The sequence below is a fragment of the Lynx rufus genome, unplaced genomic scaffold (genome assembly GCF_022079265.1).
Source record: "Lynx rufus isolate CCGP_SWC_20201006 ecotype Redwood Valley unplaced genomic scaffold, mLynRuf1.p SCAF_21, whole genome shotgun sequence".
Classification (NCBI taxonomy): Eukaryota; Metazoa; Chordata; class Mammalia; order Carnivora; family Felidae; genus Lynx; species Lynx rufus.
In genome coordinates, this window is record NW_025814836.1 from 221,323 (window position 1) to 237,006 (window position 15,684).

At 39.5% G+C, this 15,684-nt stretch overlaps 1 protein-coding gene across 11 annotated transcripts in view; it reads left to right on the forward strand.

Moving 5' to 3' along the window:
• TUBGCP5 (tubulin gamma complex associated protein 5) overlaps nt 1-15,684 on the forward strand; it is a 65,665-nt gene that overhangs the window by 15,289 nt on the left and 34,692 nt on the right. For 10 of the 11 annotated variants that reach the window (XR_006963401.1, XM_047086592.1, XM_047086600.1 and 7 more), the window contains exons 4-6: nt 8-104; nt 529-608; nt 1,236-1,371. Coding sequence is in view for 10 of the 11 variants with exons in the window: in XM_047086592.1 (XP_046942548.1) it covers nt 8-104; nt 529-608; nt 1,236-1,371 (313 nt within the window). In the remaining variant the exon portion in view is untranslated. Of the gene's footprint in view, nt 1-7; nt 105-528; nt 609-1,235; nt 1,372-15,684 lie in introns of those variants that run through there. The other variant, XM_047086602.1, reaches the window with a different exon arrangement.

Sequence of the window (15,684 nt, forward strand, 5' to 3'; positions counted from 1 at the left end):
TTTAAAGACAGATGTGCATTATTCAATACTGTCACTTCTTCTGTGTCTGTCTGATTCTCCTTCAAACAGCAATTATGTGGAAACACCAAGAGATAAAGAAGTGGGTATGTTACCAAATGCTTTAATATATAACAAAAGTGAAATTGGTTTTATTGTCAGGCATTGAGATTTTATAAAAAGTTGTAAAAATCTATGAAACTAAAATATTCTATTACTTTGGATACAATTGCAATTGCAAATCCTCATTTAAAATATAAATTTAAAAAATAAATAAATAAATAAAATATAAACTTTGACTGTCAGTTAAACTACTTTCAATTATATAAAGAGAAAAATCACTTTTGAAGATGAAGTTAAAATTTAAAATGTATTAGAATATCAATTTATTGAGTATTTTGATATTTTTGAACTTTTGTTTTCTGAGTGTATTTTATTTGAGTTTTATTAGACTTTTTTCCTATAGCTTTGGGAGTTTTTTCCCCTACATATTTTTTATAAAACTAATGAGTTTCTTCTGTTACATTATAGAAAAGAAAGATGATTTTGACTGGGGAAAATACTTGATGGAAGGTGAAGAAATTGCCCTTGGTCCGAATGTAGACACACCAGTAAGTAGCAATAGGTTAGCTATCGTAAATACAAATATATGCCAAGTGATATATTATTTTTATGGTTCCTTCCACCCTAGAGCAACTTAACTAAAACAGGAATACTCTTCATTAAATTAGTTTATTATTAAAGATTTATTAAGATTTTGCACTGAATTAATAGTACTAGAAAGTTGAATGGAATGAATGTAAGTATCCCTTAAGGAGCTGTGACTCTAGGGGCGCCTGGGTGGCTCAGTTGGTTGAGCGTCCGACTTCGGCTCAAGTCATTATCTCACAGTTCTTGGGTTTGAGCCCCGCATCAGGCTCTGTGCTGACTGCTTGCTCAGAGCCTGGAGCCTGCTTCAGATTCTGTGTCTCCTTCTCTCTCTGCCCCTCCCCCGCTGACACTTTGTCTCACTCTGTTTCTCAAAAATAAATAAATGTAATAAAAAAAAGAAGCTGTGACTCTTGGGGGCTTTGCCACCAAAAATAATTCCATGCTATAATAGTAACTTTCAAGACATTTAGAAAAAAGTGTCATTTGGTTTAGTTTTGCTTTTCTTCTGAAATTTTCTTAATCTTATCATCTAGACAGCTCTAGTCACTACACACTCTAAGGGTAGGTGTATTTCCCTTTTTAATCAGAACTGGTCTGAAGAAAGTGAAGACGAAGATGATCAACAGCCCTTAAGTAGAGAAGACTCTGGGATTCAAGTGGACAGGACACCATTAGAAGAACAAGATCAAAACAGAAAATTGGGGCCTCGTGTCAGCTGGAAAGGTACCATGTGTTCTCAGATGCTGGCATCATTTTCTCATACAAGAATTCTCTGGAAGGACAGGCAATCTTTGGGGATCAGTTCTGTGTGATTTAAGATATTGGTAAGCTCTGCCGTCCTCATAAATGTTTTTAAACCATTAGTAGATCTTTCTTCTATAGTGTCTAAGAAGTGGCACTACAAAATTAATGTTGAAAAGGGATTTAGAGTGAAATTCTGTTCCTTTTTTATAGTTCTGAGAACTTAGATAGTCCTAAATGTTTTTTTATTAGAGAAGGGTTGACTTTGCTAGTTAGTAACTAAATAAAAGGAGAAAAGATCTATACAATTTAATTTTAAATTGGAATGTCTGCTTTTTGAGTTTTAGTGAGGAACTATGAATTGGTAGAATCTAGAAAGAAGTGGAAGCAACCTCAGAGTTGTATTACTTCTCTAAGTTGTATTACTTCTTCTCATTACTTCTCATTTTGTAGGTAAGGAAAACAAAGTCCTGGTTACATTGTTTTTTTTTGTGGTCATGTAACTGTGAAACTAACCCCTTCACTAACCATGAAGCTTGGGATATGTAACCAGACTCTGTTCACTGTACTTGAACCTTGCCACATGGACAAAGAAGTTAAAGCTGATTTGGCATCCTAATGATTTTCTGGCTTATTTTTTCTTTTTAACTTGTGTATTAGACCTTTATCAGAGCACATCATCATCCCTAGTCCATGGAGGAACTTTTAGTTTGGTTTATATCATCTCTTCTGCTATTTCTGATTCTCACTTCCCTTTCCCTTTTTCTGCTAGCCCAGTTGTAGGCACTGTTCTAATGTATTTGATACCTGTGTTATCGCATATGTTGGGTTCCTATAAAACATATTCTGTTGATTGGTATATTCTGTTTTGAAATTATGTACTGGTATTATCCCATGTGCAAAGCTTTGTTCTATTCCTCTTTTCATTTACCTCTAATTTAAATCTGTCCATGTCACTCTTGAACCTCTCTTCTGTCGCTCCTAACTGCTACATAGATTTCTGCAGTTTGCAATACCACATTTCTATTATCACTTCCCTGTGGACTGTCTTGAGCTGCCTTTGCCCCCTCTACCTAGTGCCATGTGCATTATGGACCTGGCCCCCACAATCTCCTCCCTGCTTGATAAGATCCACCTCTCTGGTTTGGGGTACTTTTGTTTCCATTTGCATTTGACTGCTTGGGATAAGTACTTGTGGCTCCTCAGCTCCTTCAGTTTTTTGTTTGTTTGTTTGTTTTATCCATGTTAGTTAACATATACTGTAGTAATAATTTCAGGAGTAGAATTTAGTGTTCCATCAATTACATACAACAGCCAGTGTGCATCTCAAGTGCCCTCCCTAATGTGCATTACCCATTTAGCCCATCCCCCCCCCCGCCACCTGCTGCCCCTGCAGCAACCCTCAGTGTGTCCTTTGTATTTTAAGAGTGTCTTATGGTTTGTCTCCCTCTGTTTTTATCTTATTTTTGCTTAGCATAATACACTCTGGTTCCATCCATGTTGTTGCAAATGGCAGATTTAATTCTTTTTGATGGCTGAGTAATTGTGTGTGCGCATGTGTGTACACACACACATGCGTGCACACACACACACATACACACACACACATCTTCTGTATCCATTCATCAGTCAATGGACATTTGGGTTCTTTCCCTAATTTGGCTGTTGTCAGTAGTGCAGCTATAAACATTGGGGTACATGTGCCCCTTCAGATCAGCATTTTTGTATCCTTTGGATAAATTCCTTGTAGTGCAAATTACCGCGTAGGTCTATTTTTAATTTTTTGAGAAAACTCCATACTGTTTTCCAGAGTGGCTGCACCAGTTTACATTCCAACAGCAATGCAAAAAAAAAAAAAAATCCCCTTTCTGTGCATCCTTGCCAACATCTGTTGTTTCCTGAGTTGTTAATTTTAGCCATTCTGACAGGTGTGAGGTGATATGTCATTGTGGTTTTGGTTTGTATTTCCCTGATGATGAGTGACGTAGAGCATCTTTTCATGTGTCTGTTAGCTTTGTGGATGACTTTTTTGGAAAAGTGTCTATTCATGTTTTGCCCATTTCTTAAATGGATTATTTGTTTTTTGGGTGTTGAGTTTGATAAAAGCTAGAACAATTCTAAAATTTGTATGGAACCAGAAAAGACCTTGAATAGCCAAAGTAATGTTGAAATAGAAAAACAAAACTGGACGCATCACAATTCTGGACTACAAGCTGTATTACAAAGCTGTAATCATCAAGACAGTATGCTACTGGCACAAAAACAGGCACACTGACCAGTGGAACAGAATATAGAACCCAGAAATGGACTCACAAAGGTATCGCCAACTAATGTTTGACAAAGCAGGAAAGAATATCCAGTAGCAAAAAAAAGACAGTCTCTTCAGCAAATGGGGTTGGAAAGCCTGGACAGTGACATGCAGAAGAATGAGCCTGGACCACTTTCTTGCACCATACACAAAAATGAACTCGAAATGTAAGGCAGGAAGCCATCAAATTCTGCTAGAGAAAACAGGCAACAACCTCTTTGACTGCAGCCGCAGCAACTTCTTACTTGACATGTCTCTGGAGGCAAGGGAAACAAAAGCAAAAATGAACTATTGGGACCTCATCAAGATGAAAACATCCTTGGGTCGCCTGGGTGACTCAGTTAAGAATCCGACTTCAGCTCAGATCATGATCTCACAGTTCATGGATGTGAGCCCCACGTCGGGCCCAGTGCTAACCACATTATGAACAATTTACAGGTCTGAGTACAACAAAATTGAAAAAAAGAATCAGATTCTGTTTGAAGTATCCCATGAAAAACATTAACTAGACAACAACTGCAATGTTAAATCTAGGAATTAGTATCTAGACATACAAAGGACTCTGAAGGGTCGGTTGGGAAGGAAAGACATGAAACTCGAAAGAAAACAAGAGGGATATCAGTGGCCACTTCACAGAGGGGGCAAGACTGAAGGAGCTTTTTATCTTTTTTTTTTTTTAATGTTTATTTTTGAGAGAGAGAAAGAGAGGTGCAGTGTGTGATCGGAGGAAGAGCAGAGAGAGAGGGAGACACAGAATCCAAAACAGGCTCTAGGCTCTGAACTGTCAGCACACAACCTGATGTGGGGCTCAAACCCACAAGCCATGAGGTCATACCCTGAGCTGAAGTCGGATGCTTATCAGACTATAAGCCACCCAGCCACCCCTTCCATAAGCATTTTAGAAGCAGTAGCAGTTCTTTTTAAAAATCCAGCTGGAGGGGCACCTGGGTGGCTCAGTCGGTTAAGCGTCCGACTTTGGCTCAGGTCATGATCTCACAGTTCATGAGTTCGAGCCCTGTGTTGGGCTCTGTGCTGACAGCTCAGAGCTGGAGCCTGCTTCAGACTCTGTGTCTCCCTCTCTCTCTGCTCCTCCCCTGCACATTCTCTCTCTCTCTCTCTCTCTCTCTCCTTCAAAAATAAATAAAAACCATTTAAAAAAATTACAAAAAAAAAATCCAGCTGGAATTTTTATTGGGATTGCATTGAATTTATATTTTTAGCTTGGAGAGATTTAATATCTTTACTTTGAAAATACCTACATTAATTGTAATTTTTTGTCCGACAGTTTGGGAATTCTCTTTATAAAGATTATCACTATTAATTTTTACATGTGTTAATCATTTTTGCTGTGAATGATGTCTTTTTTGTTTTATCACTGGTGTGTGGGAACACTTGGTTTTTGTAAATTGTTCTTACATCCAGCATTTGGTGAACTTACGTATTAGTTGTAATAGTTTGTTGACTCCACTGGGTTTTTCTTTCTTTTTTTCTTTTTTTCTTTTTTTTTTGAGACTGAAGTGTTTAGGAAAGATGAAGTTTTGGGTTTTTTTAATGTTCTTCAGAGAGAGAGAGAGAGAGAGAGCGTGAGTGGGAGAAGGGTAGAGAGAGGGAGACACAGAATCTGAAGCAGGCTCCAGGCTCCGAGCTGTCAGCACAGAGCCTAACTTGTGGCTCAGACTCACAGATGGGGAGATCATGACCTGAGCTGAAGTCAGAGGCTTAACCGACTGAGCCACTGAGGCGCCCCAGGAAAGCTTAAGTTTTAAAGGTGTTCCCAGAATTTTAAAAAATTCTATTTTCCCCAGCTCCCAAATTGTAACTGAATATTGGACAGATTAATTGATGGTAATTTTATAGTATTTGGAATTGGGAATTATAAGGTTTTTCATCATGGGCACAAGTGAAAGGCACATGCTCTTTTTAGAACTGTGATGTTTCAAATGTGCATTTAACTAAATTCATTGAGCTCTTGCTATTCATCATATATTGTCAGACTAAAAATACAAAAAAAACAAGAAATATTATTCCTTCATATGAAGAACTCACAGTATAGTGTGGGAAACTATATTGTTAACAGATAAACTGTGATTCAGTGTGATAACTGCTATAAATAAAGTGTAATGCTTTAGAGAACCTAAAAGATGGAACAACTTTGAGAGAGGCAGGAAAGGTTCATACAGTCAGAACAATTTAGAATTTATATTTGTGGTCTTGAAAATAGTTATTTCCAAAACTATTATGCAGAAGGAGCCATCTGGGGAAACTGTTTAAAAATACTGATTATAGGAGAGGAGCCAAGATGGCAGAACAGCATGGAAGCTTTTTGTGTGTCTCGCATCCGTAAAATAACAGCCAGACCAACGCTAAATCATCCTACACACCTAGAAAACCAATTGGAAGACTAACACAACAATCTGCACAACCTGAACCACAGAATTCAGCAGGTATGTAACACAAAGAACTGAACTTGAGGAGCAAGATAGGGAACCCCTTTTGCGGGTGGAGAGAGGACAGAGACTGGGGAGAGGGGGAGCATACAGGAAAATCACCCCTCCCCAAAAGCAGCTGGAGAGAAAGTGGAAAATTGGAAATGGCCGCAGGGACTAAACTAAAAAGGGAGAAAGGAGAAAGGAGAGGGTTTAAATTCCATTAGGACTGTAAACAAGGGGAGCGCAAAGGCTGCAACTGCACAGCTTGATACCTGACAGTGCTCTGGTGGGAAAGGTGAATCCCCAGGAACAGAGTGGGGTCCGGGAGGTTCTTGGGCCACACGGGGAAAGCGGTTTGACTGCTGGAAGGACATTTGGTAGAGACTGTTGAAGCCACCTGGTCCCAGCAGACCCCGGAAGGCAGACACATTCACTGGTGCTGGGACAAGGTTGTTGAGGGTGAAGCCTAGTGTCAGATATGTGTTGTGATTTTCCATGGTCCCTGAAACACTGAGGCTACACCGTCTCGCGATTTTTTGGGGGGGCAGGCTGGCAGCTGGCTGCAGTCTCGGGTCACCGTCAATAGCAGGATCCAGCGGGCCATAGCTCATTCGGCCATCGCTTGGTGAGACCCTCCCACAGAGGGGCGGAGCGGGTCAAAGCCACAGTCCTTCAGAAGTAAGGGACCCAGAGAAAACAACCACATCTGAGACAAAACTTGGGAGAGAGGTACTCCCCGGGGCCTGGTCACAGAGAGTGGAAAAGTGGGGAGTGGATGAGAGCTGAAGACGGATAACTGGTGCGTGATGGTGATCTGGGAGAACAGACTGGGTGGCACCATTTTTCACCGCTCCCGCGCATGCGCACTGATGAGCATTACAGCAATCCACCCCAGTAGGCTAGCAGCACCATCTAGTGGAGAGCGGATCTGTTGCACTGAGCCCCACCCAACTGGGCCAATTTTGCTCTTCAGGAACACAAACCTCACTGCCGGCTTAATCTATGGACTATAAAGAGCTACTTTGACCTACCTCTAAAGGAAAACAAAGCAATTTCAGTCCTACTTCAATCTGTTAGCAGGTTCATCTACTCAGTTTTTTTTCTCTCTCTTTTTCCTTTTTCTCTTTTACAATTCTTTTCTTTTTCTTGACTACAGAAAGAGAAAAAACTCATTTTTATTTTCAATTTTTATTAAAAATATCTGTTTAATTTTTATTACTGTATTTTTTACTTTTGTGTAAATTTTCTCAAATTATACTTTACTTCCATCATTTTATTTTAGTCTACTTCAGTGTACTCACCTTTTCAAATTTTCAATTTCCTTTTTTTAATTTCTTTTTCTTTTTTCTTTTAAAAATATTTTTATTTAATTGTTACTACTATATTTTTTGCTTTTATGTAAATTTTTTCAAATTCTATCTTACTCCCATCATTTGATTTCAGTGTACTATAGTGTATTCACTTTTTCAAATTTTCAAGCGATTTCTTTTTTTTGCCTTTTCCTTTTTTCTTTTTTATCTTTTTTCTCTTTTTCATTTCTTTTCTTTTTTCTTAAATACATAAAATGAAAAAATTCGTATTTCTTTTTAATTTTTATTAAAAATATTTTTCTATACTTTTTCTACTATTCTCTATTTTCTACTATTCTCTATACTGTTCTCTACTTTTGTGTGTTTTAGTCTACTTTAGTGTATTCATTTTTTCAAATTCCCAAACGATTTCCTTTTTTTTCTTTCCTTCCCCCCTTTTTTATTTGTTTTGGTTTTTTTTTGTTTGTTTCTCTAATCTGTCAAACCACTTTCTACACCCAGACCAAAACACACCTAGAATCTAGCATCATCTATTAGACTTTTGTGTGGGTGTGTTTTTGATTTTTAATTTTAATATTTTTTTAACTTTAATTTTTTTAATTCCAATTTTTCTACCTCATTAAGTCCTTTTATCCCTTCAAAATGACCAAATGAAGGAATTCATCCCAAAAGAAAGAGCGTGAAGAAACAACAGCCAGAGATTTAACTAACACAGACACGAAGCAAGATGTCTGAGCCAGAATTCAGAATCATGATAATAAGAATACTAGCTGCAGTCAAAAATAAATTAGAATCCCTTTCTGCAGAGATAAAAGAAGTAAAAAATAGCCAGAATGAAATTAAAAATGTTGTAACTGAGCTGCAATCACAGATGGATGCAGAAGCGGCAAGGATGGATGAGGCGGAACAGAGAATCAGCAATATAGAGATAAACTTATAGAGAATAACGAAGCAGAGAAAAAGAGGGAGATTAAGGCAAAAGAGCACGATTTGGGAATTAGAGAAATCAGTGACCTATTAAAAAGGAACATCAGAATCATAGGGGTCCCAGAGGAGGGAGGGAGAGAAAAAGGGGTAGAAGGGTTATGTGAGCAAATCATAGCAGAAAACTTTCCTAACCTGGGGAAAGACACAGACATCAAAATTCAGAAAGCACAGAGGACTCCCATTAGATTCAACAAAAACCAACGATCAACAAGGCATATCATAGTCAAATTCACAAAATACTCAGGCAAGGAGAGAATCATGAAAGCAGCAGGGTAAAAAAAAGTCCCTAACCTACAAGGGAAGACAGATCACGTTTGCAGCAGACCTATCCACAGAAACCTGACAGGCCAGAAACGAGTGGTGGGATATATTCAGTGTGCTGAATCAGAAAAGTATGCAGCCAAGAATTATTCCTGTATTATTTCATTTGATTTTCATAACAATCTAATAGGTACTTTCCCCATGACTCCAAAGAAGGAAAATGAGTCAAGGCAGGCCAACCAATGTGCCCACCTGGGCTCATGTAATGATATTGGAGCAGACATCAACAACTCAAAGCAGCAGACTTGCCAGGACCCAGCTTGATCTCACCTGCTCAAGTCTGTCTTTCCTACCACTGGGTAGCTGGGTGGTCCCAGACACTGAGCTGACCTCTCTATAAGGTGATGCTAGTGAAACACAAATCAAAAGCCAGGACACAATCACACAGTGAGAGGGACAAAGGGAACACTGGCCCATCTGAGGAGTGGGAAGGCAAGTGCTCCTGGAGTGCTGAGTAAGCATATTGCCTTAAAAGAATCATAAGCGAGTGATTCAGTAAGTGTGTGTGAGGGTCAGGTCCTAGGATCTAACATTTTGGGGAAGGTATTTGGGGCAGCTTCTTTCTCATTTTCAACTTGATGTATGCAGTCAGATGCTGGCTCTGCTACTTACCAGGCACATAACCTTGGACACATACTTCATTTCTCTTTGTCAATTTTCTCATCCATAAAGTGGGCCTAATAACTGCACCTACATTTGAGGGCTGCAAGGATACGTAGTATGTAAAGTACCCAGAACTAGAGTTAGCCACACTGGTGTTTCTGTAATTAAACTTTTATTGAAACACAGCCACACTCTCATTATATACTGTCTATGCCGCTTTGATGTTACAACAGTGGAATGAGGTAGTTGTGATAAATATTCACTCTCTGGACCTTTATAGGAAAAATAACCCTGGCTTAGAACATTGCTGGAGCATAGGTACTCAAGGTATTATTTAAACCCAAACTCACTTCCAGAATGATAAGCCTGAGTATGTGCACAAAGATAGAAACAAAAGTATTGACTATGGTGGTGACAAATGTGAAACAACAATGTCAATTAATAAGCTGATTATATAAATTATAATATGTCCATGTTATGGAACACTATACAGATATTAAAAAGGAATGAAGGAAAATTTGTGTATATACACTGTGTATGCCAACATATAAATATCTCCAAGATCTTTAAATGAGCCAAAATCATCAAATGGATAGGTACAGTGATATATGCAATATAATCTCATTATGTTACCAAAAGAACACACACAAAAAAACGAAAACTATGTGTATGTACAGAAAAGGCTATATAGTACCACAGAAGTACTGAGGAAATTTCACTTTTAATATATATAGTTCTGGGGGTGCCTGGGTCGCTCAGTCAGTTAAGTGTCCGACTCTTGGTTTTGGCTTAGGTCATGAACTCATGGTTCATGGGATCAAGCCCCGCATTGGGCTCTGCACTGATAGCACAAAGCCTGCTTGGGATTCTCTCTCTCCCTCTCTCTCTGCCCCTTCCCTGCTTGCACACTCTCTCTCTCTCAAAATAAATAAGTAAACTTAAAATATATGTATTATATATGTTATGTATAATATATATATATATTTATATATATACACACACACACAGAGTTCTGTATGGTTTCAATTTTTTAATAACTGGAAGTTTTATCATTCTTTTCATGACTTAAAAATATTACTCAAGATTATACCGTGCATATTTTCAGACCACAACGTTATGAAACTCGAAATCAACCACAAGAAAAAATTTGGAAAGGTAACAAATACTTGGAGACTAAAGAACACCCTACTGAAGAATGAATGGGCCAACCAAGAAGTTAAAGAGGAAATTAAAAAGTTCATGGAAGCCAATGAAAATGATAACACCACAACCCAAAACCTCTGGAACGCAGCAAAGGCGGTCATAAGAGGAAAGTATATAGCAATCCAGGCTCTCCTAAAGAAGGAAGAAAGATCTCAGATACATGACCTAACCTTATGCCTTAAAGAGCTGGAAAAAGAACAGCAAATAAAACCCAAGATCAGCAGAAGACAGCAAATAATAAAGATTAGAGCAGAAATTAATGCTATTGAAACCAAAAAAAAACCCAGTAGAACAGATCAATGAAACCAGAAGCTGGTTCTTTGAAAGAATTAGCAAAATTGATAAACCACTAGCCAGTTTGATCAAGTTAGAAAAAGGAAAGGACCCAAATAAGTAAAATCAAGAATGAAAGAGGAGAAATCACAACCAACACAACAGAAATAAAAACAATGAGAGAATATTATGAGCAGTTATATGCCAACAAAATGGGCAATCTGGAAGAAATGGACAAATTCGTAGAAACATATACACTACCAAAACTGAAACAGGAAGAAATAGAAAATTTGAAAAGACCCATAACCAGTTAAGGAAATCAAATTAGTAATAAAAAATCTGCCAAAAAACAAGACTCCAGGGCCAGATGGCTTTCCAGGGGAATTCTACCAAACATTTAAGGAAGAGTTAACACCTATTCTCTTGAAACTTCTCCAAAAAATAGAAATGGAAGGAAAACTTCCAAACTCTGTCTCTGAAGCCAGCATTACCCTGATTCCAAAACCAGACAGAGACCCCACTAAAACGGAGAACTATAGACAAATTTCCCTGGTGAACATGGATGCAAAAATCCTCCACAAGATATTAGCCAACCGGATCCAACAATACATTAAAAATATTCACCTCGACCAAGTGGGATTTATACCTGGGATGCAGGGCTGGTTCAATATCGACAAAACAATTAACGTGATTCATCACATCAGTAAAAGACGTGAGTCATCACATCAATAAAAGAAAGGATAAGAACCATATGATCTTCTCAACAGATGCAGAGAAAGCATTTGACAAAATACAGCATCGTTTCTTGATGAAAACCCTCAAGAAAGTAGGGATAGAAGAATCATACCTCAAGATCATAAAAGCCATATATGAGCAACCCAATGCTAATATCCTCAATGGGGAAAAACTGAGAGCTTTCCCCCTAAGGTCAGGAACAAGACAGGATGTCCACTCTCGCCACTGTTATTCAACACAGTACTGGAAGTCTTAGCCTCTGCAATCAGACAACACAAAGAAATAAAAGGCATCCAAATAGGCTAGGAGGAGGTCAAACTTTCACTCTTAGCAGATGACATGATACTCTATATGGAAAACCCAAAAGATTCCACCCAAAAACTGCTAGAACTGATTCATGAATTCAGGAAAGCTGCAGGATAGAAAATCAATGCACAGAAATCGGTTGCATTCCTATATGCCAACAATGAAGCGACAGAAAGAGAAATCAAGGAATCGATCCCATTTACAGTTACACCAAAAACCATACAATACCTAAGAATAAATCTTACCAAAGAGGTGAAAAATCTATACAATGAGAACTATAGAGAGCTTATGAAAGAAATTGAAGAAGACACACACACAAAAAAAAAAAAAAAAATGGAGAAAGATTCCATGCTCCTGGATAGAAAGAATAAATATTGTTAAAATGTCGATACTACCCAAAGCAATCTACATATTCAATGCAATCCCTATCAAAGTAACACCAGCATTCTTCACAGAGCTAGAACAGATAATCCTAAAATTTGTATGGAACCAGAAAAGACCCTGAATAGCCAAAGCAATCTTGAAAAAGAAAACCAAAGCAGTAGGCATCACAATCCCAGACTTAAAGCTATACTACAAAGCTGTAATCATCAAGACAGTATGGTACTGGCACAAGAACAGACACTCAGATCAATGGAATAGAATAGAGAACCCAGAAATAGACCCACAAACATATGGGCAACTAATCTTTGACAAAGCAAGAAAGAATATTCAATGGAATAAAGACAGTTTCTTCAGCAAGTGGTGCTGGGAAAACTGGACAAAGACATGCAGAAGAATGAACCTGGACTACTTTCTTACACCATACACAAAAGTAAACTCAAAGTGGATGAAAGACCTCAATGTAAGACAGGAAGCCATCAAAATCCTCAAGGAGAAAGAAGGCAAAAACCTCTTTGATCTTGACCACAGCAGTGTTTTACTCAACACGTCTCTGGAGGCAAGGGAAACAAAAGCAAAAATGAACTGTTGGGACCTCATCAAAATAAAAAGCTTCTGCACAGCTAAGGAAACAATCAGCAAAACTAAAAGGCAACTGAGATTTTCCTGGTAGGGAGGGGGAAGATGGCGGTGTAGGAGGAGGCTGGGCTCACCGCATCCTGCTGATCACTTAGATTCCACCTACACCTGCCTAAATAACCCAGAAAACCGCCAGAAGACTAGCAGAACGGAGTCTCCGGAGCCAAGTGCAGACGAGAGGCCCACGGAAGAGGGTAGGAAGGGTGGCAAGGCGGTGCACGCTACACGGACTGGCGGGAGGGAGCTGGGGCAGAGGGGTGGCCCGCTGGCCAAGCAGAGACCCCGAGTCTGGCTTGCAAAAGCGGAGGGGCCGGACGGAGTGTGTTCAGACAGTGAGCGGGACTTAAAATCTGGAAGGTTGTAAGTTAACAGCTCTGCTCAGAGAGCGGGAAGGCTGGAGGACAACGGGAGGGAGAGTTGATGAGTCCTGGGAGGACAGAGCTCAGTTTGGTGGCGAACAAAGGCGCTAGCCAGCGCCATCTCCCTCATCCATCCCTCAGCCAAAATCCCAAAGGGAACCAGTTCCTGCCAGGGAACTTGCTTACACCTCGGAAACACCCAACGCTGTGCTTCTGCAGACCCACACCTCCGGCGGCAGGCCTGACTCCCTCCCGCTTCCGCAGGGCCCCTCCTGAAGTGGATCACCAAAGGAGAAGCGAGCTAAGCCTGCCCCTCCCGCCCCGTGCACCTTGCCTATCTACCCCAGCTAATATGCCAGATCCCCAGCACCACAAGCCTGGCAGGGTGCAAGTAGCCCAGACGGGCCACGCCACCCCACAGTGAATCCCGCCCCTAGGAGAGGAAAAGAGAAGGCACACACCAGTCTGACTGTGGCCCCAGCAGTGGGCTGGGGGCAGACATCAGGTCTGACTGAGGCCTGGCCCACCAACGTGAGTTATGCAAGACAGCACAGGGGAACTGCCCTGCAGTTCCACACCACTCCAGGAACTATCCAAAATGACCAAACGGAAGAATTCTCCTCAAAAGAATCTCCCAAGAAATAACAACAGCTAACGAACTGATCAAAAAGGATTTGAACAATATAACAGAAAGTGAATTTAGAATAATAGTCATAAAATTAATCTCTGGGCTTGAAAACAGTATAGAGGACAGCAGAGAATCTTGCTAAAGAGATCAAGGGACTAAGGCACAGTCAGGAGGAGCTGAAAAACGCTTTAAACGAAATGCAAAATAAAATGGAAACGACGACGGCTCGGATTGAAGAGGCAGAGGAGAGAATAGGTGAACTAGAAAATAAAATTATGGAAAAAGAAGAAGCTGAGAAAAAGAGAGATAAAAAAATCCAGGAGTATGAGGGGAAATTTAGAGAAATAAGTGATGCACTAAAGAGAAATAATCTATGCATAATTGGTATTCCAGAGGAGGAAGAGAGAGGGAAAGGTGCTGAAGGGGTACTTGAAGAAATCATAGCTGAGAACTTCCCTGAACTGGGGAAGGAAAAAGGCATTGAAATCCAAGAGGCACAGAAACTCCCTTCAGACGTAACTTGAATCGATCTTCTGCATGACATACCATACTGAAACTGGCAAAATTAAGGATAAAGTGAAAATTCTGAAAGCAGCGAGGGATAAACGTGCTCTAACATATAAAGGGAGACCTGTAAGACTCCTGACCGATCTCTCTTCTGAAACTTGGCAGGCCAGAAATGAATGGCAGGAGATCTTCAATGTGATGAACAAGAAAAATATGCAGCCGAGAATCCTTTACCAGCAAGTCTGTCATTTAGAATAGAAGGAGAGATAAAGGTCTTCCCAAACAAACAAAAACTGAAGGAATTTGTCACCACTAGACCAGCCCTACAAGAGATCCTAAAGGGGATCCTGTGAGACATTGCTACAAGCATAAAACCTACAGACATCACAATGACTCTAAACCCATATCTTTCTATAATAACACCGAATGTAAATGGACTAAATGCGCCAACCAAAAGACATAGGGTATCAGAATGGATAAAAAAAATAAGACCCATCTATTTGCTCTCTACAAGAGACTCATTTTAGGCCTGAGGACACCTTCAGATTGAGAGTGCAGGGATGGAGAACTATTTATCATGCTACTGGAAGCCAAAAGAAAGCTGGAGTAGCCATACTTATATCAGACAAACTAGACTTTAAATTAAAGGCTGTAACAAGAGATGAAGAAGGGCACTATATAATAATTACAGGGTCTATCCATCAGGAAGAGCTAACAATTATAAATACCTATGTGCCAAATACGGGAGCCCCCAAATATATGAAACAATTACTCATAAACATAAGCAACCTTATTGATAAGAATGTGGTAATTGCAGGGGACTTTAATACTCCAATTACAAGAAAGGATAGATCATCTAGACACAGGATCAATAAAGGGCCCTGAGTGATATATTTGATCAGATGGACTTGACAGATGTATTTAGAACTCTGCATCCCAAAGCAACAGAATATACTTTCTTCTCGAGTGCACATGGAACATTCTCCAAGATAGATCACTTACTGGGTCACAAAACAGCCCTTCATAAGTTCACAAGAATTGAAATTATACCATGCATACTTTCAGACCACAATGCTATGAAGCTTGAAATCAACCACAGGAAAAAGTCTGGAAAACCTCCAAAAGCATGGAGGTTAAAGAACACCCTACTAAAGAATGAGTGGGTCAACCAGGCAATTAGAGAAGAAATTAAAAAATATATGGAAACAAACGAAAATGAAAATACAACAATCCAAATGCTTTGGGATGCAGGGAAGGCAGTCCTGAGAGGAAAATACATTGCAATCCAGGCCTATCTCAAGAAACA